The sequence below is a fragment of the Megalobrama amblycephala genome, linkage group LG17, assembly GCF_018812025.1.
Source record: "Megalobrama amblycephala isolate DHTTF-2021 linkage group LG17, ASM1881202v1, whole genome shotgun sequence".
In the NCBI taxonomy this organism is placed as follows: domain Eukaryota; kingdom Metazoa; phylum Chordata; class Actinopteri; order Cypriniformes; family Xenocyprididae; genus Megalobrama; species Megalobrama amblycephala.
Genome location: NC_063060.1, coordinates 39,239,588 through 39,265,811, shown reverse-complemented (window position 1 = coordinate 39,265,811; position 26,224 = coordinate 39,239,588). Strand labels below are relative to the sequence as shown.

The 26,224-nt window shown below is 39.1% G+C and overlaps 2 long non-coding RNA genes, 1 pseudogene and 4 gene segments (V, D, J or C); 1 reads left to right on the top strand and 6 right to left on the bottom strand.

Moving 5' to 3' along the window:
- Positions 1 to 1,070: 1,070 nt before the first annotated feature.
- LOC125251517 lies at positions 1,071 to 1,817 on the bottom strand. The segment is given in 2 exon segments: positions 1,071 to 1,654; positions 1,775 to 1,817. Coding segments are annotated over 2 exon segments (483 nt in total).
- Positions 1,818 to 1,921: 104 nt separating this feature from the next.
- LOC125251920 lies at positions 1,922 to 2,553 on the bottom strand. The segment is given in 2 exon segments: positions 1,922 to 2,409; positions 2,514 to 2,553. Coding segments are annotated over 2 exon segments (528 nt in total).
- A 3,499-nt stretch (positions 2,554 to 6,052) lies between these two features.
- On the bottom strand, positions 6,053 to 6,493 carry LOC125251696. Its single transcript, XR_007181066.1, has 2 exons — positions 6,372 to 6,493; positions 6,053 to 6,258 (listed from the first exon to the last, which is right to left on the bottom strand). It is a non-coding gene; the product is annotated as an uncharacterized LOC125251696 (long non-coding RNA).
- A 1,983-nt stretch (positions 6,494 to 8,476) lies between these two features.
- LOC125251919 lies at positions 8,477 to 9,138 on the bottom strand. The segment is given in 2 exon segments: positions 8,477 to 8,919; positions 9,040 to 9,138. Coding segments are annotated over 2 exon segments (486 nt in total).
- Positions 9,139 to 11,746: 2,608 nt separating this feature from the next.
- Positions 11,747 to 12,474, bottom strand: LOC125251918. The segment is given in 2 exon segments: positions 11,747 to 12,237; positions 12,342 to 12,474. Coding segments are annotated over 2 exon segments (579 nt in total).
- An 812-nt stretch (positions 12,475 to 13,286) lies between these two features.
- Positions 13,287 to 14,482, bottom strand: LOC125251461 (annotated as a pseudogene).
- Positions 14,483 to 14,996: 514 nt separating this feature from the next.
- Positions 14,997 to 15,590, top strand: LOC125251697. The gene is made up of 3 exons (XR_007181067.1): positions 14,997 to 15,109; positions 15,336 to 15,371; positions 15,464 to 15,590. It is a non-coding gene; the product is annotated as an uncharacterized LOC125251697 (long non-coding RNA).
- Positions 15,591 to 26,224: the final 10,634 nt, after the last annotated feature.

Genomic DNA, 26,224 nt, shown 5'->3' with positions numbered 1-26,224 from the left:
AGTCTGACACCTCAGCAGAAGAGATTGTGAGATTCACTTGTTTTTTGTCTTTTGAATCTTTTGCTGACAGACGAAGAGAAGCCTTAGATGACTCTGAATTTTCACTTACAAGTATCAGGAACTCCGGTCTTGATCCCTCATGTTTCCGATACCATAGCAGGCTATATCCACGGCCACTGTAGTTACAGGACAGAGTCACACTGTCACCTCTGAAAATATGTTGTTCAGAAGACAACGGCTGTATTGTGTCAGCAAAGGAATTTCCTGTATGGACAAAATGCATCTGTATTAATTAAACTGATACTAAAGGTAAGCAACTTATTACCAATTGATATAAAATATACCATGTAATTTTTTTTTAAATAAACAAAAATAATATAAAAATGATTTACCCATGAATAATGAGAGTGATATCCAACAAAAGAGAAGCATGATGGTTTGTGATGAAGAGTGATTGTAAAGCTGTCAAAGCAGGTTCACTCCATCTGAATCAGCCTTTCACACATTCAAGTCTTTGTGAATTTGCTCCACCCTCAGGATGAGACTTTATCTTCTCTGATGGGCTGTTTTTCTCTCTGTTTTTCTCTCAAAATGAAAAGACCTGACCAGTGAAGAGACAAAAATGACTGAAAATCACTGCTGCACATTTCTACCAAAGATATAATTAACTCAAATATAGCAGGTGCTGGGTAATAAAAACATGAATCATGTAGCTCCTCCCTCAGAATACAATATTTGCTATATTATAATCATTCAGTAACATATTTTTCTAAAAAACCTTGCAAGCAAAAACAAAAAAACAAACAACAGTATTAATTGATGCTGTCTCTTTACAGTAACTTTAGGAACAACCAATTAAATTAACAAAAGTAAACTAAAATCTGAAGCAAACCAACAATATCTTTATACAATATAAGCTCAAATTTAAACATGTCAGTCTGACATTTGAGCAGACAAAATAACATCAACCTAAGGGCAAAATCTGACCTGCGCAATAACAATATTGACACAGAGAATTAATCTGAATGAAACAACAAAACTCATATTGCAGGATTATACTACAGGAAAAATTCACAAAATGAAAAGTCTCTTCTGTCTCACTTTAAATCATACAGCGCCACCTCCTGGCAAAACACTTCAAAGTTTTCTGTACAGTTTCAGTCATATGGAGATGTGAACCTTTGACTATATGAATGCATCTGTTGTGACTTGTTTCAGCAAAAGGACAGACTATAGTGGTGATGATGCATTTGAGACAGGATGAAGTAAGTGTTTAGAGCTTTGTCTTTCTTTGATGATGGGATCATGGGAGGGTTTTTGTATGATGCAGTTATATTTCCTGTCACTGTGGGCACCAGGGCACAATAGTACATGGCAGAATCTGCCTGAACAGCAGAGGAGATCTTCAGATCCACTTTTTTAATATCTTGATGAACTTCAGCTGAAAATCTCTCTGGTCTATCTTCACTCATAGCTCCATGTGGGAAAATGTAAAGGAGGTACTCCGGTTTGGATCTGGGATATTGTCTGTACCATTGTAAATTCTGTACATTACCCGTATAGTGTTTGTAACTGCAGGACAGAGTAACAGTGTCACCAACAAGTTTATTTTCATTCTCTGACAAGCGGTTTATTACATCTGCCTCTGTGTGGCCTGTAAATGGAGAATAAATGTTGAATTAGGTAAATCAAGCATTAATTAAATTGTAGAATGTAGTAGTAAATAAATAAAAAGTAACTGGTAGATTGGAGAGAAAAAACAACTTTATCTTACCAATAAACATCCACAAAAAACTGAGGAGAGTGAAAATACTCATGACAGCAGATATCTTAAGATCTGAAAGTCTTCAGTATCATTCAGACTGGATGCCTTTGAATTCTGACAACCTCCTTCAGATTGAAATGCTTCTACATCTTGATATTAAGCTCCGCCTTCTGGCAATATGATTGACTTCTGCAATGGAGTCTTTATAGTCTCTGTCCCAAATGGAATCCTAAGCTCTTGCGGAAAAAACATCACATTTGTTGCAAAAAAGTTGAAATATAATGTCTGATCTATGTCGGGTGCTAACGATGTCAGATTTTTGTACAGTGTTGCAGTGTTTTTTGTCACTGTGGGCACCAAGGCACAGTAGTACAAAGCAGAATCTTCCATTTCTGTCTGAAAGATGCTCAGATTCATGCGTTTACTGCGTTCATCAGCCACAGATGAAAGCCGAAGTGCAGGCTCTGACCGGCCTCTGAGCTCAGTAACAAAAATAAGAAACTCTAGTTGAGATCCTGGATATTGTCGATACCACTGCAAGGTGTTCACACGACCACTGTAATCCCAGGACAGGGTAACATTGTCTCCTGCTGTGACGTGCTTCTCTGGGATCAGTGGGTTTATTGTATTTGCTTCAGCGTTCTCTGTGTGAAAAAAACAAAGATGCTGGATTATTCCTTTTAAGATGCATGTGTTTTTCAGACTGAATATTTATAATCCAAACGTCAAAAAGGTATGAAAAACTGACCTTTGAGCAGAGAAATAACAATTAAGAACAGAGACAACATCTGACCAGTGAAGAGACAAAACTGACAATGAGGATCACTGCTGCACATTTCTCCTTAAGCTATAACTAACAAGAGCTGGATAATAAAAAATGTGAATAATATAGCTCCTCCCCTTGGCAAAAAATGGATAAGAAGAGTGAATTATGATTGCTGAAGTGAGTGATAGAATGATCTTATTTCAGCCATCTCAGACAGTTCAGAATGAGTCTAAATTAGCATATGCTAAAATATTATTAAAATACATGATGACAAGATGTCGGACAGACTAGTATATTGGAACATACACCGATCAGGCATAATATTATGACCACCTTCCTAATGTTGTGTTGGTCCCCTTTTGCTGCCAAAACAGCCCTGACCCGTCAAGGCACGGCCCAAAGCATCACACTGCCTCTGCCGGCTTGCCTTCTTCCCATAGTGCATCCTGGTGCAATGTGTTCCCCAGGTAAGCGACGCACACGCACCCGGCCATCCACGTGATGTACCGGGAACACCCCACAAGAGCTGCAGTTTTGGACATGCTCTGACATGTTCACTTGCTGCCTAATATATCCCACTCACTAACAGGTGCCGTGATGAAAAGATAATCAGTGTTATTCACTTCACCTGTCAGCGGTTATAATGTTATGCCTAATCTGTGTATAATTTAACAATATCTGGAATGTTATTATTAATAAATTTATCAAAAAGAAAAATACATCTTGCAAGCAAAAGAAATTGCAGTGTTGATGGATGCTGTCTTTGTCTTTAGTAACTTTGGGAAAATCCAATTAAACTAAAAAAAAGTAAACTAAAATGTCAGTCTCTGACCTTTGAGCAGACAAATTATCATCAATACAATACCTAAGGGCAAAATCTTTGCAAAAACAAAAATGACAGAGAATTAATCTACATGTAAGATAAAACTCTTATATTGCAGAATTATACTATTGGAAAAACTCACAAAATGAAAAGACAAAAAAAGTCTCTTCTGTCTCACTTTAAATCATACAGCGCCACCTTCTGGCAAAACAATTCAAAGTTTTCTGTACAATTTCAGTCATATGGAGATGTGAACCTTTGACTATATGAATGCATCTGTTGTGACTTGTTTCATCAAAAGGACAGACTATAGTGGTGATGATGCATTTGAGACAGGATGAAGTAAGTGTTTAGAGCTTTGTCTTTCTTTGATGATGTCATGGAGGGTTTTTGTATGATGCAGTTATATTTCCTGTCACTGTGGGCACCAGGGCACAATAGTACATGGCAGAATCTGCCTGAACAGCAGAGGAGATGCTCAGATCCACTTGTTTAATACCTTGATGAACTTCAGCAGAAAATCTCTCTGGTCTATCTTCACTCATAGCTCCATGTGGGAAAATGTAAAGGAGGTACTCCGGTTTGGATCTGGGATATTGTCTGTACCATTGTAAATTATTTACATTACCCGTATAGTCTTTGTAACTGCAGGACAGAGTAACAGTGTCACCAACAAGTTTATTTTCATCCTCTGACGAGGATTTTATTACATCTGCCTCTGTGTGGCCTGTAAATGGAGAATAAATGTTGAATTAGGTAAATCAAGCATTAATTAAATTGTAGAAAGTAGTAGTAAATAAATAAAAAGTAACTGGTAGATTGGAGAGAAAAAACAACTTTATCTTACCAATAAATGTCCACAAAAAACTGAGGAGAGTGAAAATAATCATGACAGCAGATATCTGAAGAAGAATCTGAAAGTCTTCAGTATCATTCAGACTGGATGCCTTTGAATTCTGACAACCTCCTTCAGATTGAAATGCTTCTACATCTTGATATTAAGCTCCGCCTTCTGGCAATATGATTGACCTCTGCAATGGAGTCTTTATAGTCTCTGTCCCAAATGGAATCCTAAGCTCTTGCTGTCTTCCTCCAAGTCCACACTTTCATGACGTAATGCTGCTTTGACTGTCGGGTTGAAGTCTGCTGTGGAGGAAGTTAAGAAAACAAAATTGCTTTTTGATAACTGGTTATGTAGAGATCTGTCTACTTTAGGTAGAGTCCTATATCCAAGGTTTATCTAGATTATTTTCCCTGGCCTTTCTTTATTTGTTCAGGATTTCACTTGTAAGGAAATTCATAGGTTGTTGGTTCATTTTTGTTGGAAAAATAAACATCAACAGCTTAAAAATGACTGGAAAGAAATCTGAAGAAGAGTTTGAAATGCTTGATTATGTGGATATAAATAATACTTTCAAGATTAGAAAGTAAGGGGGCCTCATGGTGCCAACACTGTCCGCACTTGTGTGTGTGTGTGTGTGTTCTCTATAGAAATATGTATTGTGTTTGTAGGCCTACTTGAATTCTTTGAGATTCTTGCGTTACTGATGGATGATTCAGTCACAGAAAAAACACACAAAATACATGTGCTTGTTAAGCATCAATGAAAATCATGGCTAATATGCAGAATGATTATGTACTGAGGAAAAGAGTTTCCTGTCACTGTGGGCTGCAGAGCACAGTAATACACAGCAGAGTCTGATACTTTAGCAGGGCTGATTTTCAGTTCCAAGAGCTTTCTGAGTTTGTCAACTTTAGGAGAAAACCAGTGGGCTGATGGATCTGCTTTAACTGCATCTCCAGATTCAGTGATGGAGAGAAGGAGTTCTGGTTTGGATCTCTGATACTGACGATACCACAGTAGATTGTAAACAACACCACTGTAGTTGCAGGAGAGAGAAACACTGTTACCATCTTGAGCTTCTTTTTCAGAATCACGAGATGTTATTACATCACCAAGAGTGTCTCCTGAAAAAAACAACATACTAAATTCACTATTGTGATCACATAAGTGTAATACTAACATGTTTAAATCAAAAGAGGTGGTGATGAATAAAATAAATGAATCTCACCTGCAAGCCCATCAAATATTCCAAGTGCACAGAGCAGCATGATGGAATGAAATGACAAACTCAGATGTGTCTTTTCTCACTGAAACACTGTGATTTAAGTCTGGAGCTCCACCCTGTGGCGAGATTTGACCTTCCATGATGAGTCTTGAGCTCATTGTGTTACATGAGGACTACAGAAATGAGAAGAACGCCCTCTGCTGGGTGAAAATAAACTCTTAAAGCTGTTCTAAAATTTATAGATGTTTAGTTGTTAGTTTGTAGAAATATTTAATGAAATAAAATTGTAAAAAAATTATAAAACATAAGATTTCTTATGAAAGAGACAAACTAAAATGTGTGTATGCGCATAGAAATTACACATTTTACGAAACTGAAATCAAACATCAATTTAAAGTTTTCCCACACACCTGAAATACAACTTTAAGAAGGGGTTTGATTATTTATTGAGATGTCAAACTGAACTGTAAAATCAATAGCAGTACAGAATCACATGCCTGAATCAGGTTTTTGTACAGTGTTTCTGCTCTTTCTGTGACTGTGGGCCTCAGAGCGCAGTAGTACAGAGCAGAGTCTGACACCTCAGCAGAAGAGATTGTGAGATTCACTTGTTTTTTGTCTTTTGAATCTTTTGCTGACAGACGAAGAGAATCCTCACGAGACTCTGAATTTTCATTTACAAGTATCAGGAACTCCGGTCTTGATCCCTCATATTTCCGATACCATAGCAGGCTATATACAAAACCACTGTAGTTACAGGACAGAGTCACACTGTCACCTCTGAAAATATGTTGTTCAGAAGACGACGGCTGTATTGTGTCAGCAAAGGAATTTCCTGTATGGACAAAATGCATCTGTATTAATTAAACTGATACTAAGCACTTGTGCACACAATGACATAAAATAAAGTTTAATTTAGTAAAAAGAATAGAATAAGAAATGATTTACCCATGAATAATGACATTGATATCCAACAAAAGAGAAGCATGATGGTTTGTGATGAAGAGTGATTGTAAAGCTGTCAAAGCAGGTTCACTTCATCTGAATCAGCCTTTCACACATTCAAGTCTTTGTGAATTATGTGAATATGATTGAGTCAATCATATTTAACTTGAGCTGCTTTCTAACAACAGGCTGCAGAGCGCCACCCTGTGGCAAGGAAGTGGACGACAACACTTTTTTTTTTTGTGTGTTGGGACTATTCATAGGCCTACAGAAATTGTTTTGCTGCATTAAATTAAACAAAAATATGAAATAGAGGCATTTTCACTCTAGTGAAAGAGATTCTATGGGGAGATTCATCTTTATTCATTAAAAAGAATACTAATTTATCATCATAAACACATGTATCATTTGCTCTAACTTCAGACACTGTCACATCCACGTCTGTCCCGAACTCCATTTCCCAGAATCCTCCTGTTCCGCGCACCTGTCTTCAATCCCCTTCAGTCTTCCCGCCATTCTCCCCGGATTCCCTGTACCTGCTGTTCCTCGTCAGCACTCCCTTTTAGTTGGACACTTTCCCTGCACTCCTTGTCTGTTCTTGATTGTTGCTACATGTATGTTAAGCTGTCTCTCGTTTTCTGGATTATTATTAAAGCCTATATCTTGTGGATTTCCGTATTCGCCTCATCTATTCAGCCGCATACGTAACAGACACACACTACATATTCATTGTAGTGTATTTTTCATCTTTTAAAATCAAAACATCTACCTATGAATAAAAACGAAATCCAACAAAGGAAAATTATGATGGATGGATGGTCTACAAAGATGAAGCCCGATCACACGAAAATGCGTATCAATAGTAGGCCTACGAGTTTGTAATTCTCGTAGAATATATACGCCAAAATGAGTTTTGGCGTGCTTATGGTACGCAGTTTTTCGCGTGCATATGATACGCACTTTATGGCGTATTATACGTACGAAACCTCCACTCCCCCACCCCCATCCTACCCAAGAGCGTATCATATACACGCCATAAAGTGCGTATCATATGCACGCGAAAAAACCGCGTACCATAAGCACGCCAAAACTCATTTTGGCGTATATATTCTACGAGATTACAAACTCGTACTATTGATACGCATTCTCATGTGATCGTGTTGGTCTTTCCTCTATCTGAAGAAAAAAACACACATTTTGATTGCTAATTTATTAGGTGTAATGTTTATTAGAATACGTTTATTAATGGATCATGTTTATTGTGTCTGCAATAGACGTTTTTTCAAAAAGTAACATGCACTTCCATTTATTAAAAAAGACATCTTGTGCACTCAATGGAAATAATGTTATAAAATACAAGCTTATTCCTTTGTAAGAAGCACATAGTTTGTCAAAATAGTAAAGAAAATTTTAGATAATTTTTTATGTAGAAAAAAAAAATCCTGCAAGTTTAAGAACACTGAAGGATTAGTTTAATGCTGCTGTTGATCATGGCAGTTTGTGACAGTTTTGTGATATTAGATTAGAATTCAATCTTTTAAATGGTTGCAAAAGAGGAGTTGTTCAGATTAATGTTAAGTGATCATCATACTGTATGTCAGGTTTTTGTACAGTGTAGAAGGGTTTCCTGTTCACTGTGGGCACCAGAGCACAGTAAGTACACAGCAGAGTCTGATACTTTAGCAGGGCTGATTTTCAGTTCCAAGAGCTTATTGAGTTTGTCAACTTTAGGAGAAAACCAGTGGGCTGATGGATCTGCTTTAACTGGATCTCCAGATTCAGTGATGGAGAGAAGGAGTTCTGGTTCGGATCTCTGATACTGACGATACCACAGTAGATTGAAAACAGACACCACTGTAGTTGCAGGAGAGAGAAACACTGTTACCATCTTGAGCTTCTTTTTCAGAACCATGAGATGTTATTACATCACCAAGAGAGTCTCCTGAAAAAAACAACATACTAAATTCAATATTGTGATCAGATAAGTGTAATATTAACATGTTTAAATTAAAAGAGGTGGTGATCGAATAAAATAAATGAATCTCACCTGCAAAGTACTGCAAATATTCCAAGTGCACAGAGCAGCATGATGGAATGAAATGACAAACTCAGATGTGTCTTTTCTCACTGAAACACTGTGATTTAAGTCTGGAGCTCCACCCTGTGGCAAGATTTGACCTTCCATGATGAGTCTTGAGCTCATTGTGTNGGTTTTTGTATGATGCAGTTATATTTCCTGTCACTGTGGGCACCAGGGCACAATAGTACATGGCAGAATCTGCCTGAACAGCAGAGGAGATCTTCAGATCCACTTTTTTAATATCTTGATGAACTTCAGCTGAAAATCTCTCTGGTCTACCTTCACTCATAGCTCCATGTGGGAAAATGTAAAGGAGGTACTCCGGTTTGGATCTGGGATATTGTCTGTACCATTGTAAATTCTGTACAGTACCCGTATAGTGTTTGTAACTGCAGGACAGAGTAACAGTGTCACCAACAAGTTTATTTTCATCCTCTGACGAGGATTTTATTACATCTGCCTCTGTGTGGCCTGTAAATGGAGAATAAATGTTGAATTAGGTAAATCAAGCATTAAATAAATTGTACAATGTAGTAGTAAATAAATAAAAAGTAACTGGTAGATTGGAGAGAAAAAACAACTTTATCTTACCAATAAACGTCCACAAAAAACTGAGGAGAGTGAAAATAATCATGACGGCAGATATCTGAAGAAGAATCTGAAAGTCTTCAGTATCATTCAGACTCGATGCCTTTGAATTCTGACAACCTCCTTCAGATTGAAATGCTTCTACATCTTGATATTAAGCTCCACCTTCTGACTTACTTTGGCTTTCTTTCTGTAATGTCTTTATATTTAAACTTGTTAATTTGAGCTTTGGCAGCTAATGCATACTCAAAGACAAACAAACATTCTATCAATCAATGCATAAATCCACATATTCTGAACCACCACATTCATGCTTCATATTACTTATTTTATTCAAGTGGAGTCATCACATTTGTTGCAAAAAAAGTTGAAATATAATGTCTGATCTATGTCGGGTGCTAACGATGTCAGATTTTTGTACAGTGTTGCAGTGTTTCTTGTCACCGTGAGCACCAAGGCACAGTAGTACAAAGCAGAATCTTCCATTTCTGTCTGAAAGATGCTCAGATTCATGCGTTTACTGCGTTCATCAGCCACAGATGAAAGCCGAAGTGCAGGCTCTGACCGGCCTCTGAGCTCAGTAACAAAAATAAGAAACTCTAGTTGAGATCCTGGATATTGTCGATACCACTGCAAGGTGTTCACACGACCACTGTAATCCCAGGACAGGGTAGCATTGTCTCCTACTGTGACATACTTCTCTGGGATCAGTGGGTTTATTGCATTTGCTTCAGCGTTCTCTGTGTGAAAAAAACAAAGATGCTGGATTATTCCTTTTAAGATGCATGTGTTTTTCAGACTGAATATTTATAAAATATTATATTTATAAAAATGACAATGAGGATCACTGCTGCACATTTCTCCTTAAGCTATAACTAACAAGAGCTGGATAATAAAAAATGTGAATAATATAGCTCCTCCCCTTGGCAAAAAATTGGTAAGAAGAGTGAATTATGATTGCTGAAGTGAGTGATAGAATGATCTTATTTCAGCTATCTCAGACAGTTCAGAATGAGTCTAAATTAGCATATGCTAAAATATTATTAAAATACATGATGACAAGATGTCGGACAGACTAGTATATTGGAACATACACCGATCAGGCATAATATTATGACCACCTTCCTAATGTTGTGTTGCTCCCCCTTTTGCTGCTAAAACAGCCCTGACCCGTCAAGGCACGGCCCAAAGCATCACACTGCCTCTGCCGGCTTGCCTTCTTCCCATAGTGCATCCTGGTGCAATGTGTTCCCCAGGTAAGCGACGCACACGCACCCGGCCATCCACGTGATGTACCAGGAACACCCCACAAGAGCTGCAGTTTTGGAGATGCTCTGACCCAGTCGTCTAGCCATCACAATTTAGCCCTTGTCAAACTCGCTCAAATCCTTATGCTTGCCCAAATTTTTCCTGCTTCTAACACATCAACTTTGAGGACGAAATGTTCACTTGCTGCCTAATATATCCCACTCACTAACAGGTGCCGTGATGAAAAGATAATCAGTGTTATTCACTTCACCTGTCAGCGGTTATAATGTTATGCCTAATCTGTGTATAATTTAACAATATCTGGAATATTATTATGAATACGTTTATCAAAAAGAAAAAAACATCTTGCAAGCAAAAGAAATTGCAGTGTTGATGGATGCTGTCTTTGTCTTTAGTAACTTTGGGAAAATCCAATTAAACTAAAAAAAGTAAACTAAAATGTCAGTCTCTGACCTTTGAGCAGACAAATTATCATCAATACAATACCTAAGGGCAAAATCTTTGCAAAAACAAAAATGACAGAGAATTAATCTACATGTAAGATAAAACTCTTATATTGCAGAATTATACTATTGGAAAAACTCACAAAATGAAAAGACAAAAAAAAGTCTCTTCTGTCTCACTTTAAATCATACAGCGCCACCTTCTGGCAAAACAATTCAAAGTTTTCTGTACAGTTTCAGTCATATGGAGATGTGAAGCTTTGACTATATGAATGCATCTGTTGTGACTTGTTTCATCAAAAGGACAGACTATAGTGGTGATGATGCATTTGAGACAGGATGAAGTAAGTGTTTAGAGCTTTGTCTTTCTTTGATGATGTCATGGGAGGTTTTTGTATGATGCAGTTATATTTCCTGTCACTGTGGGCACCAGGGCACAATAGTACATGGCAGAATCTGCCTGAACAGCAGAGGAGATCTTCAGATCCACTTGTTTAATACCTTGATGAACTTCAGCAGAAAATCTCTCTGGTCTATCTTCACTCATAGCTCCACGTGGGAAAATGTAAAGGAGGTACTCCGGTTTGGATCTGGGATATTGTCTGTACCATTGTAAATTATTTACAGTACCCGTATAGTCTTTGTAACTGCAGGACAGAGTAACAGTGTCACCAACAAGTTTATTTTCATCCCTTGACGAGGATTTATTACATCTGCCTCTGTGTGGCCTGTAAATGGAGAATAAATGTTGAATTAGGTAAATCAAGCATTAATTAAATTGTAGAAAGTAGTAGTAAATAAATAAAAAGTAACTGGTAGATTGGAGAGAAAAAACAACTTTATCTTACCAATAAATGTCCACAAAAAACTGAGGAGAGTGAAAATAATCATGACAGCAGATATCTGAAGAAGATCTGAAAGTCTTCAGTATCATTCAGACTGGATGCCTTTGAATTCTGACAACCTCCTTCAGATTGAAATGCTTCTACATCTTGATATTAAGCTCCACTTTGGCCTTCTGGCAATATGATTGACTTCTGCAATGGAGTCTTTATAGTCTCTGTCCCAAATGGAATCGTAAGCTCTTGCGGAAAAAACATCACATTTGTTGCAAAAAAGTTGAAATATAATGTCTGATCTATTGGTGCTAATGATGTCAGGTTTTTGTACAGTGTTGCAGTGTTTCTTGTCACCGTGGGCACCAATGCACAGTAGTACAAAGCAGAATCTTCCATTTCTGTCTGAAAGATGCTCAGATTCATGCGTTTACTGCGTTCATCAGCCACAGATGAAAGCCGAAGTGCAGGCTCTGACCGGCCTCTGAGCTCAGTAACAAAAATAAGAAACTCTAATTGAGATCCTGGATTTTGTCGATACCACTGCAAGGTGTTCACACGACCACTGTAATCGCAGGACAGGGTAACATTGTCTCCTGCTGTGACGTGCTTCTCTGGGATCAGTGGGTTTATTGTATTTGCTTCAGCGTTCTCTGTGTGAAAAAAACAAAGATGCTGGATTATTCCTTTTAAGATGCATGTGTTTTTCAGACTGAATATTTATAATCCAAACGTCAAAAAGGTATGAAAAACTGACCTTTGAGCAGAGAAATAACAATTAAGAACAGAGACAACATCTGACCAGTGAAGAGACAAAACTGACAATGAAGATCACCGCTGCACATTTCTCCTTAAGGTATAACAATTGTGAATAAATGTGAATAATATAGCTCCTCCCCTTGGCAAAAAATGGATAAGAAGAGTGAATTATGATTGCTGAAGTGAGTGATAGAATGATCTTATTTCAGCCATCTCAGACAGTTAAGAATGAGTCTAAATTAGCATATGCTAAAATATTATTAAAATACATGATGACAAGATGTCGGACAGACTAGTATATTGGAACATACACCGATCAGGCATAATATTATGACCACCTTCCTAATGTTGTGTTGCTCCCCCTTTTGCTGCTAAAACAGCCCTGACCCGTCAAGGCACGGCCCAAAGCATCACACTGCCTCTGCCGGCTTGCCTTCTTCCCATAGTGCATCCTGGTGCAATGTGTTCCCCAGGTAAGCGACGCACACGCACCCGGCCATCCACGTGATGTACCGGGAACACCCCACAAGAGCTGCAGCCATCACAATTTTTGTCAAACTCGCTCAAATCCTTACATGCTTCTAACACTCTGACATGTTCACTTGCTGCCTAATATATCCCAATCACTAACAGGTGCCGTGATGAAAAGATAATCAGTGTTATTCACTTCACCTGTCAGCGGTTATAATGTTATGCCTAATCTGTGTATAATTTAACAATATCTGGAATGTTATTATTAATAAATTTATCAAAAAGAAAAATACATCTTGCAAGCAAAAGAAATTGCAGTGTTGATGGATGCTGTCTTTGTCTTTAGTAACTTTGGGAAAATCCAATTAAACTAAAAAAAAGTAAACTAAAATGTCAGTCTCTGACCTTTGAGCAGACAAATTATCATCAATACAATACCTAAGGGCAAAATCTTTGCAAAAACAAAAATGACAGAGAATTAATCTACATGTAAGATAAAACTCTTATATTGCAGAATTATACTATTGGAAAAACTCACAAAATGAAAAGACAAAAAAAGTCTCTTCTGTCTCACTTTAAATCATACAGCGCCACCTTCTGGCAAAACAATTCAAAGTTTTCTGTACAGTTTCAGTCATATGGAGATGTGAACCTTTGACTATATGAATGCATCTGTTGTGACTTGTTTCAGCAAAAGGACAGACTATAGTGGTGATGATGCATTTGAGACAGGATGAAGTAAGTGTTTAGAGCTTTGTCTTTCTTTGATGATGTCATGGGAGGGTTTTTGTATGATGCAGTTATATTTCCTGTCACTGTGGGCACCAGGGCACAATAGTACATGGCAGAATCTGCCTGAACAGCAGAGGAGATCTTCAAATCCACTTCGTTTAATACCTTGATGAACTTCAGCAGAAAATCTCTCTGGTCTATCTTCACTCATAGTTCCATGTGGGAAAATGTAAAGGAGGTACTCCGGTTTGGATCTGGGATATTGTCTGTACCATTGTAAATTATTTACATTACCCGTATAGTCTTTGTAACTGCAGGACAGAGTAACAGTGTCACCAACAAGTTTATTTTCATCCCTTGACGAGGATTTTATTACATCTGCCTCTGTGTGGCCTGTAAATGGAGAATAAATGTTGAATTAGGTAAATCAAGCATTAATTAAATTGTAGAAAGTAGTAGTAAATAAATAAAAAGTAACTGGTAGATTGGAGAGAAAAAACAACTTTATCTTACCAATAAATGTCCACAAAAAACTGAGGAGAGTGAAAATAATCATGACAGCAGATATCTGAAGAAGAATCTGAAAGTCTTCAGTATCATTCAGACTGGATGCCTTTGAATTCTGACAACCTCCTTCAGATTGAAATGCTTCTACATCTTGATATTAAGCTCCGCCTTCTGGCAATATGATTGACTTCTGCAATGGAGTCTTTATAGTCTCTGTCCCAAATGGAATCCTAAGCTCTTGCTGTCTTCCTCCAAGTCCACACTTTCATGACGTAATGCTGCTTTGACTGTCGGGTTGAAGTCTGCTGTGGAGGAAGTTAAGAAAACAAAATTGCTTTTTGATAACTGGTTATGTAGAGATCTGTCTACTTTAGGTAGAGTCCTATATCCTAGGTTTATCTAGATTATTTTCCCTGGCCTTTCTTTATTTGTTCAGGATTTCACTTGTAAGGAAATTCATAGGTTGTTGGTTCATTTTTGTTGGAAAAATAAACATCAACAGCTTAAAAATGACTGGAAAGAAATCTGAAGAAGAGTTTGAAATGCTTGATTATGTGGATATAAATAATACTTTCAAGATTAGAAAGTAAGGGGGCCTCATGGTGCCAACACTGTCCGCACTTGTGTGTGTGTGTGTGTGTGTGTGTGTGTGTGTGTGTGTGTGTTCTCTATAGAAATATGTATTGTGTTTGTAGGCCTACTTGAATTCTTTGAGATTCTTGCGTTACTGATGGATGATTCAGTCACAGAAAAAACACACAAAATACATGTGCTTGTTAAGCATCAATGAAAATCATGGCTAATATGCAGAATGATTATGTACTGAGGAAAAGAGTTTCCTGTCACTGTGGGCTGCAGAGCACAGTAATACACAGCAGAGTCTGATACTTTAGCAGGGCTGATTTTCAGTTCCAAGAGCTTTCTGAGTTTGTCAATGTAACACCTCACTCAATTTAGTAGACGCAAAGTCTGCGTATGGACCAGTTAAATCAGAAGGCTAAATTTGTCTGCAGAGAATAAGGATGTCACAACAATAATGAACCACTCATTCAACAAGTAAGGTTTAACTCGATGTATTTTTCAAGCTTCAAATTTTAAATTATTGGAATGCGTAATATGGAGGAAAAAAAATAATAATAATATAATAAAACAAAATACACACACAAAAAAATAAATAAAATACAATGTATATTTCCCAAACAAATAAAATGAAAATTTCTTTAAACCCCAATTAAATTCTTTCTAGTATCCTTAACTCTGTTCTCTCTTATGTCCCTTACAGGATTCAAGACTCAATGGTGCTCAAAGGACTCAAAAGGTAAGTGTAATCACCAAAAGAATAAAAAAAAATGAAAAAAATAATAATTTTTATAAATCAATGAAATTAACTTCTCATTTGTTCCCTTCTAGGTTTCACTATTGTCTCTTTCAGTTTTCCTTTTCTGAATTAATCAATTTAACCCAGTTAATGATGAATTCACCTTATGAATGAAAATTTAAATATCGAAAATGAGGAAAATAAAGTTGAAACCCCCTCCCTTTTTTTTTTTTTTGTATGTGTCTATTCCTAGCTTCAAATTAATAAAACACCAGAGAAATAAAAGAAAGAAAAATAAATAAATAAATAAAAGCAATTACATTTGATCAAGCAAAAAAAAACAATAATAAATTCACATTTAATTCCCTTCACAGATTTAAACCTCAGTTTTCAAAATGTGTTCAGTAACTCAGTCTCTCAAATAATTCACAACTTTGTGAATCATGGATTGAACGTACATTTCTCAGTCTATCCTCCGTAATCGAATCCTTTTGAAAGAACAGTGAATCAGGTGCAAGTGCTGTTAGTTCAATCCTACCGTCCAAATCGGCAACAACAAGATTAGTATCACAAAATCACGCTCGCTGTTTGGTCCGTGTGGCTCGCCAGTCCCACTCCCTCCATGAACACGGAATTAGAACGAAATCCCAGGATCCATAAACTCCACTCCGTTAAGCATCGATCGTGTTGCAGCAACTCAGCAGTGCACTCGACAGGATAAAGATTCACTCAAACCAGGAAAAATAGACAACAGAAGAGAAGGAAAAAAAAAAAACCTGACCTTGAATACAAGGTCACAAAATCATCATTAGTATTTTTTTTTCCCACAACATACAGATTCTACATCCATTACCACAGTTTAACACAGCATCAAAATGGCGATCGCATATTTACATATGAATATGCAACACTCGTTCACCACATGTGGTCTTGTATCATACAGATCAAAATTTAAAGGAAACTAAAATACATCCTTCTCTTTTTCCTTACATTTCACTAGTATGAACATTTCAGGAATATTTTACCCAGATTAATACATGACATAAGAATTTTGACTCACCAAAACACGATGAACTTGAACACTCAATCTCTTTTAGGTCTGTAGAATTCTTAAAACTTGACTTTTTCCACTCATCCAGCTCTCAAAAATAAATGAACTCCCAGTTTCCTTATAAAACGACTTTTTTTCAACGCACTATGCGTTACGAGGCTTCTTCTCAGTAGCTGCGTCACATAGGCCTATTATAGATCTCAAATCTTTTTTTCACATGAACTTCACTTCTTCACAGTATAAATCGTCTCTGGTCATATATAACTTTGATTAAAATCACATATTTCTATTTGATTGATCAAATTTGTTACTTTCTTTGGAGAGACCCGAATCACGTCTGCTCTTCTGATCAGCCGATGAGAGAGAGAGCGCGAGCTCCAGCCGCGTGCGAATTCAGGAAAACAAAAAAATGCGCTACACAACATCCTTGATCCTCATTGGTCGGTTCTCACAAACACAGAATAATTCAATTGGATGTCCCAATACTCATGAAAATAAATGATAAATTCAAAAGAAAAAAAATGTCCTGACTCATTTAATTCAATCATGTATTTTTGGTAACCTGGGTTACACCCTCCCCCTTTGATCTTATGCACGTCCTCGAGCATGCATATGGCTGTGTTGTCAGTACTGACAAGGGGTCACCCGGTACCATGACACATTTATTCCAGAACAATTCTGAATTCTCTTCGGACTGAGCAAAAGCAGTACTTAATCCTTGCAATAAGGACTGAACCACTGAAATTAAAGGATTCCCTAAATTAGGATAGTGAAATTTCTTTGGGGGTCTGATTTGCCTTGTGGAACGTCTAACACTCTCAGACTGTGAGTTTTCTTCCTCTGGCATCCCTTCACTTGAAAAATCTTCTTCAGTAACCATCTCAGGTATAGGATAATTTTCCTCATCCTGAACAACCCTCAGTTCTTCAACTGGATTCTGCTCTACATCCTCTAGTGATTGAGAAGACTCATTCACTAACTCACAGTTATTACAATCCTCCTTCTCAGACACTATGGCAGTGTCATCTGCTCTACACTCTCCCGGATCACCTTCCACATTCTTGGGTTCCACTCCATCACTCACAGGTAAGTTTTTATTCACTTCGCACACTTGTTTGTTTACCTCACTAACCTCAAGCTGTTTTTCTTTCAGGGAATCAACATTTGTCTGGCTGGTACCTGCTACTTCAACCTCTACTGAGTCTGGGATTGGGAGACTACCCAAATAATGAGGAGAACTCTCAGGTGGGATGTAACGAGTAACCACTTCTACTGATTCTCTGGGTACAAAACAGTAAGGAGACTCACTCTCAGAATTTTCATCATCGTTTGAATTTCCTGCTTCATCAGCATTTTCCATACCCAACTGAGGCCTTGCTCGACATCTTCGACGCACCCTGGGTAAGATGGCCTCGTCCGCTTCCACACCAGGTAAGAACCCACAAGGTAAGAGCAGGTCTCGGTGCAGAGTACGGACAGGACCCTCTTTCCCTTCAGGACAAACAGTATACACAGGAACATCTTGTGCTTTCTTTAACACAATGTACACATCTGATTCCCATTTGTCTGCCAGTTTCTGTTTGCCTCTCAACCTGACATTCCTAACTAAAACCCTATCACCCACTTCCAAACTGGAAACCGCTACATTTCTGTCAAACCTCTTTTTATTCCGTTCTGCTACTTTCATGCTATTTCCTAAGGCCAACTTGTAGCTCTCCTCTAGCCTACTCTTTAGAGAGGTTACATACTTTGAGTGGGATTGACAAGGTTCATCGTTCAGGATGCCAAAAGCAATGTCCAGCGGCAACCGAGGTTTCCTTCCAAACATGAGCTCATAAGGTGAGTAGCCCGTAACGTCGTTTCTGGTGCAATTGTACGCGTGCACCAGCGGTTTGACATACTCTTTCCAATGAGCTTTCTGTTTGTTTTCTAGGGTACCTAGCATCTGCAACAGAGTTCTATTAAACCGCTCTACTGGGTTTCCCCTAGGGTGGTATGGCGTTGTTCTTACTTTACGAATGCCAGCAATTTTACACAATTCCCGGATTGTATGGGACTCAAAATCTGGCCCTTGATCGCTGTGTAGCTTCTCTGGGAAACCATAATGCACTAAAAAATGGTCCCAGAGGCACTTAGCAACTGTCTGAGCTTTTTGATTTCGAGTGGGAATAGCGATAGCGTACTTCGTAAAGTGGTCAGTGATGACCAAAATGTCTTTCGTGTTGCTGCTGTCGGGTTCTACTGATAGGAAGTCCATACATACCAACTCTAATGGCCTGCTGGTCTGTATGTTTACCAATGGAGCAGCCTTCTGCACAGGGGACTTTCTTCTAACACAACGCTCGCAAGTTCTTATCTTTCTTTCCACAGCACTGGCCATTCGTGGCCAATAAAACCGGGAACGAAGAAGATCAAGGGTCCTCTCCACACCTAGGTGGCCCATATCATTGTGCAAACAGGTAAGTACCATCTCTCTGAGATTTTTAGGCAACGCTAGCTGTCTGTGTACTTTTCCTTGATCCAGACGCTTCCGATACAACAACCCATTTCTCATTTCAAACTTATTCCATTCCTTAAGCCACAAACCCATGTCCAGTGACTTCCCTTTCCCACTAGGTGGTCTTTTGTGAGATTCTAGACATTCAATGATCTCCCTTATTTCAGTGTCTTCCCTCTGTCTATGCATCAAATCATCCTCAGACAATCTCGGAATGGCAGGTAGGCCATGGTCACACTCATCCATAAATGCTTGGGGTAATGCATCTGCAGTCACGACTAAGGACTCAACCAAGGCTACAGAAGAAGGTTGGCAAATCTGGCTTCGCTCACATATTGCTTTCACGACCTCAGGAAACATAACCTGCTGTTCGGCCTCTCCCAAATGGTTTAACGTGAACTGCTTTATGCGCTCTAGTTCTTTCTGGGTCTCCAAATCATCCCTAAGCTGATCATTTGGACGTCGGGACAATCCGTCTGCATCCTGATTCTGGGTACCCGCTCGATACTGGATTTTAAAATTGAAAGTGGACAGACTGGACAACCACCGGTAGCTTGTGGCATCGAGTTTCGCTGAAGTTAGGACATATGTTAAGGGATTACTATCTGTTACTACTGTGAATTCACTCCCATACAAATAGTCACTAAACTTAACGGTAACCGCCCACTTAAGTGCTAAAAACTCCAGCTTATGAGCTGGATACTTAGCCTCACTGCGAGTCAAACCCCGACTGGCATATGCAATGACCCTTAACTGTCCCTCCTGCTCTTGATACAAAGCAGCACCGAGCCCGGTAGTGCTGGCATCGGTATGCAACAAGTAAGGCAGTTTAGGATCAGCATAGCCCAGAATTGGAGCAGTTGTCAGTTTGTCGACAATGGTTTCAAATGCTCTTTGGCATTCTGCAGTCCATCTATCCATAAATGGCTCTTTTGGGTTGAAGTAGGGCCGATTTACTTCCTTGCACCTAGTTCTCTTCCTAACAAGGGGATACCCTGCTGTGAGATCGTTCAAAGGTCTAACAATTTTGGAAAAATCCTGTACAAATCTCCGGTAATACCCTGCGAATCCTAAAAAGGATTTCAACTCTTTAAGATTTTGTGGTCTCGGCCAGGTTTTTACAGCTTCTATTTTGCTTGGGTCAGTACTCACACCCTGTTGAGACACGACATGCCCCAGATACCGCACAGACGTCTGAAAGAATTTACACTTGTCGGGAGAAAGTTTTAAGCCATACTCTTTCAACCGGTTAAGGACCTGCAGTAGACGGCGCTCGTGCTCCTCAAGGGTTTCGGAGAACACAATTAGATCGTCGATGAAGACCAGAACCTCACTCCGGTTCAGGCTCCCCATGCAACGCTCCATGAGCCGCTGAAAAGTACTTGGGGCATTGGTAATCCCCTGCGGCATCCGATTAAATTCCCAGAAACCCATGGGACACACAAAGGCCGTCTTTTCCTTATCCTGCTCATCCATTTCAATCTGATAGTATCCTGATTTCAGGTCGAGAACGGAGAACCATTTGGAGCCCGTAAGCACAGAAAATGCCTCTTCAAGATTTGGAAGGGCATAGGCGTCCTTAATGGTCTGCGCGTTCAGCTTCCTGAAATCGATACAAAGCCGAACAGAATTATCTTTTTTTCTCACCACAACAATGGGAGAAGCAAAAGGAGATTCCGACTCCCTAATCACTCCTGCGTCCAACAACTCCTGCAAGTGTTTCCTAACTGCACTGATATCTTGGGGATGAATCGGTCTGGGTCTATGTTTGAACGGGGTCTCATCGCTAAGCCTAATGCGATGTTTCACCTTGTCGGTATGGCCATAATCCATATCATGCAAGGCGAAAACTTCAGGCATTGCATTCAGTAAAGCAGAGATACGACTCTTCCATTCTGTCGGCAAAGGAGAGTCACCAAAATCAATGTGTATATGCGTTTCAGGTGATTTCTCTTGGGCTTGTGAGGAGTCGCTTCCCTGGGAAGGCTCAATCACTTGCTGAACAGAATACATTTCAGCTAACACCGTCTTTGGAGGAATCACAACGTCGGCATGGGTTTCATTTCTAACCAACACAGGCACATGAAAAGAACGTTTGCTGGGCAAAGTGTGCAAACCATTGGCAATGACTAAACCACCTGGTAAGTTAGACAATTCAGAAGGCCCAATGACTGCTAAGTTCTCTGGGAAGCAGCCATTCAGATAAACATAACCATCAAACACTGCAATACCACCCGCAGGCACTGTTTCAACATCATCTCCACCCAAGGTTACACACCCCAAAGTCTCTGCACTTCTCTGCTTATGCCTGGCACTCAAAATCTTAAGCACAGCTCGGTACCCATTGAAAGCTGGGTTGAGCTCAAGATCTCCTTGAGCATGGGTATCGTACAAGGCATCCAAGGAGTTTGTCCCAACTAGAATCTGTTGCACTCCCACCAAGTCAGGAACCACTAAGGCTAGAGTATCAATTTCCGCTTCTGACCCCAAGAATTCTTTAGGAAAAGTTAACGTTACTTCCACATACCCCAAATAGGGTACAGATTGCCCATTGGCCCCTTCTACCTCCAACAAGGCATCTAAAGACTTCACTGGATGATCTGCTAAATGTGCTTTGTGGAAAGAAGACGGAATCGTGGTCACTTGGGACCCAGTGTCCAATAAACAATTCACCTGTATTCCATCAATGCACAACCGGGCAGTACACTTTGTCCCAATTAACCCTTTTGGCAACCTTCCTGACATTCTACCACTTGAACCAGTGTCAAAAACATTTCTGCTCTTTTTAGGGCAATGAAACTCAGTCCCGTTCTCTGCATGCCCTACTGCAGAGACGGCCTGAAGTTTACCTGCTGTGATTTCATCTGGTTCTGCAAGTCCCATTGGGCTTGTTTCTCCCTCAGCAAACAGCGTTTTCTAGCCACTTTGGAAGGGTCTGGGTCATTTTCACAGTGGGTGACAATGTGTCCGTCTTCGCCGCAGCGAAAACAGTACCCAGGACGAGGTCGGGGCATGCCTGTCCCACTCATCTGAGACTGCTTAACCTCATTCGACTCAAACTGTCTAGGCCACGCCTTTTCAAAATTTCTATGGGAACCTAGCGGTTTTTGAGTTTGATTTTTCTGTGCTTCCAATGTGACCACTTGAGTTTTTAACTCAGCTACTTGCTTTCTTAGCTCTGCAAGTTCTGAAAAACTTGAGTCAGTGTACAATGTTTTCTTTGGCACAACTGACTCCATAGCCTGGACTTGTGCTCTCAACTCATTTACTTCTGCTCTTAATTTCAAAAACTCCACAGATTCCTGGCAATCAACCTGCCCCTTCTTAGAACCTGACATTTTCTGAGAAGCTATCTGCAGGTGACTACTCGACATCGTTCTTTTCGGATCTGTCTCAACAGTTGTTTCACCCCCTACCTCAGCAACATGAGTAGAAAGCTGATGTGTGATGGCCTTTGACTTAAAAGGGTGTAAACTGGGTTTGTTCATTCCTAAATGACTTCGCATGCGCTCCTCTTTGGAAGCTAGCTTGTCCTCTTCAGCCCTAACCGACACTACTAACTCAGCAAATGAAGGAGGGTTGGTCTTTCTTTCTTCAAGGCGCAAATTTGCAAGCAACCGGTTATCCCAACACCCTCTACAAAACTGCTTTAATAAGCTTCGGTCACGTTCGGCTTCTGGAATGCCTCCCCTCCGCACCGCCGCACTCAGCATGACTTGCAGCCGATGCAGGTAGCTAGAGGGTTTCTCCCCCTGGTTTTGCAGCAGAGTCATAAATCTTGCCAATAACTCGTCGCCATCGTCAACTGACCCATAGACAGACTCTAACAGCTCTAAATATACCAACGGAGATGCTTGAGGACCGATATGCTTTACAACATCAGCCGCTGGCGGCAAAAGACTATCCAGTATTTTCCTGGTGCGAGACAAGTCAGAAATGGATGGGTCATCAAGCAAGAAATCAACGCTCGCCCTCCAGGTATCAAAGTCAGGTTCATTTGCTGGTCTTGGAACTTTCCCCGAAAACGACCTCAAGCGCACAGGGATGTACTGAGTTGATACAGCATCAGTAGCTCGCACAATATGTTCGACTACTACGCGTTGTACGCTAGGGGGGCTTATTACATTCATAGGCAGAGCAGTACATGTGGGCACCGCATTTTCATCATCGGTCTTGGTCAGGTTTTGATATTTGCTTTGTTGGCTACTTGACAAAGATGCTCTATCTGACAATTGAGGAGCAGTTATCTCTTCGACTACTCTTTGAGACTGAGCTGATAACCGACGGGTTTGAGAATCGGCCACAATTGGACAATCAGTGGCATCACTTGACGTGGGTGACGGTTCAACGAGAGAGCTAGCAGCATTAAGCTTCTTTAGCTCTTCTTGAATCACATCTTGAAGGGGTTTTCCGCTAATTCTAGCAATTTCTTGCAGTTCCTCTAGATAATCTCTAGTGACATCACACCCAGTCGTCTGCGAGTAAACACTGCTCAAGGCACGTACATTAAAGCAGGTGTCTGCATTAGAAGTGCTTACGATTCGTAACGGCAACAAGAGTCGCAGCACATCCATAGCAGAGCTACATTGGAACTCTATGATAGCTTGCCTATGAAATTCTGAGGCCGGACTATCAATGAGCAAGGTTCGCTTTATACTACCATAACGCATCAGCCATGACTCAAGCTCTTGATCGGATTCAGATAACGTTATACCGCTCACTAGAACGGCATCAGGAACACTCACTTTCTCACGTCTCACAATATCCATAGTTCACAACTACACTGTATACGCTGCTTTCACACACACATGAGAAGTCATTATTGTTTTATGACACTCCAAATTCTCCTGGCTGGCTCGCCAACTTTGTAACACCTCACTCAATTTAGTAGACGCAAAGTCTGCGTATGGACCAGTTAAATCAGAAGGCTAAATTTGTCTGCAGAGAATAAGGATGTCACAACAATAATGAACCACTCATTCAACAAGTAAGGTTTAACTCGATGTATTTTTCAAGCTTCAAATTTTAAATTATTGGAATGCGTAATATGGAGGAAAAAAAATAATAATAATATAATAAAACAAAATACACACACAAAAAAATAAATAAAATACAATGTATATTTCCCAAACAAATAAAATGAAAATTTCTTTAAACCCCAATTAAATTCTTTCTAGTATCCTTAACTCTGTTCTCTCTTATGTCCCTTACAGGATTCAAGACTCAAGGGTGCTCAAAGGACTCAAAAGGTAAGTGTAATCACCAAAAGAATAAAAAAAAATGAAAAAAATAATAATTTTTATAAATCAATGAAATTAACTTCTCATTTGTTCCCTTCTAGGTTTCACTATTGTCTCTTTCAGTTTTCCTTTTCTGAATTAATCAATTTAACCCAGTTAATGATGAATTCACCTTATGAATGAAAATTTAAATATCGAAAATGAGGAAAATAAAGTTGAAACCCCCTCCCTTTTTTTTTTTTTGTATGTGTCTATTCCTAGCTTCAAATTAATAAAACACCAGAGAAATAAAAGAAAGAAAAATAAATAAATAAATAAAAGCAATTACATTTGATCAAGCAAAAAAAAAACAATAATAAATTCACATTTAATTCCCTTCACAGATTTAAACCTCAGTTTTCAAAATGTGTTCAGTAACTCAGTCTCTCAAATAATTCACAACTTTGTGAATCATGGATTGAACGTACATTTCTCAGTCTATCCTCCGTAATCGAATCCTTTTGAAAGAACAGTGAATCAGGTGCAAGTGCTGTTAGTTCAATCCTACCGTCCAAATCGGCAACAACAAGATTAGTATCACAAAATCACGCTCGCTGTTTGGTCCGTGTGGCTCGCCAGTCCCACTCCCTCCATGAACACGGGAATTAGAACGAAATCCCAGGATCCATAAACTCCACTCCGTTAAGCATCGATCGTGTTGCAGCAACTCAGCAGTGCACTCGACAGGATAAAGATTCACTCAAACCAGGAAAAATAGACAACAGAAGAGAAGGAAAAAAAAAAACCTGACCTTGAATACAAGGTCACAAAATCATCATTAGTATTTTTTTTTCCCACAACATACAGATTCTACATCCATTACCACAGTTTAACACAGCATCAAAATGGCGATCGCATATTTACATATGAATATGCAACACTCGTTCACCACATGTGGTCTTGTATCATACAGATCAAAATTTAAAGGAAACTAAAATACATCCTTCTCTTTTTCCTTACATTTCACTAGTATGAACATTTCAGGAATATTTTACCCAGATTAATACATGACATAAGAATTTTGACTCACCAAAACACGATGAACTTGAACACTCAATCTCTTTTAGGTCTGTAGAATTCTTAAAACTTGACTTTTTCCACTCATCCAGCTCTCAAAATAAATGAACTCCCAGTTTCCTTATAAAACGACTTTTTTTCAACGCACTATGCGTTACGAGGCTTCTTCTCAGTAGCTGCGTCACATAGGCCTATTATAGATCTCAAATCTTTTTTTCACATGAACTTCACTTCTTCACAGTATAAATCGTCTCTGGTCATATATAACTTTGATTAAAATCACATATTTCTATTTGATTGATCAAATTTGTTACTTTCTTTGGAGAGACCCGAATCACGTCTGCTCTTCTGATCAGCCGATGAGAGAGAGAGCGCGAGCTCCAGCCGCGTGCGAATTCAGGAAAACAAAAAAATGCGCTACACAACATCCTTGATCCTCATTGGTCGGTTCTCACAAACACAGAATAATTCAATTGGATGTCCCAATACTCATGAAAATAAATGATAAATTCAAAGGAAAAAAAATGTCCTGACTCATTTAATTCAATCATGTATTTTTGGTAACCTGGGTTACATCAACTTTAGGAGAAAACCAGTGGGCTGATGGATCTGCTTTAACTGCATCTCCAGATTCAGTGATGGAGAGAAGGAGTTCTGGTTTGGATCTCTGATACTGACAATACCACAGTAGATTGATAACAGAACCACTGTAGTTGCAGGAGAGAGAAACACTGTTACCATCTTGAGCTTCTTTTTCAGAATCACGAGATGTTATTACATCACCAAGAGTGTCTCCTGAAAAAAACAACATACTAAATTCACTATTGTGATCACATAAGTGTAATACTAACATGTTTAAATCAAAAGAGGTGGTGATGAATAAAATAAATGAATCTCACCTGCAAGCCCATCAAATATTCCAAGTGCACAGAGCAGCATGATGGAATGAAATGACAAACTCAGATGTGTCTTTTCTCACTGAAACACTGTGATTTAAGTCTGGAGCTCC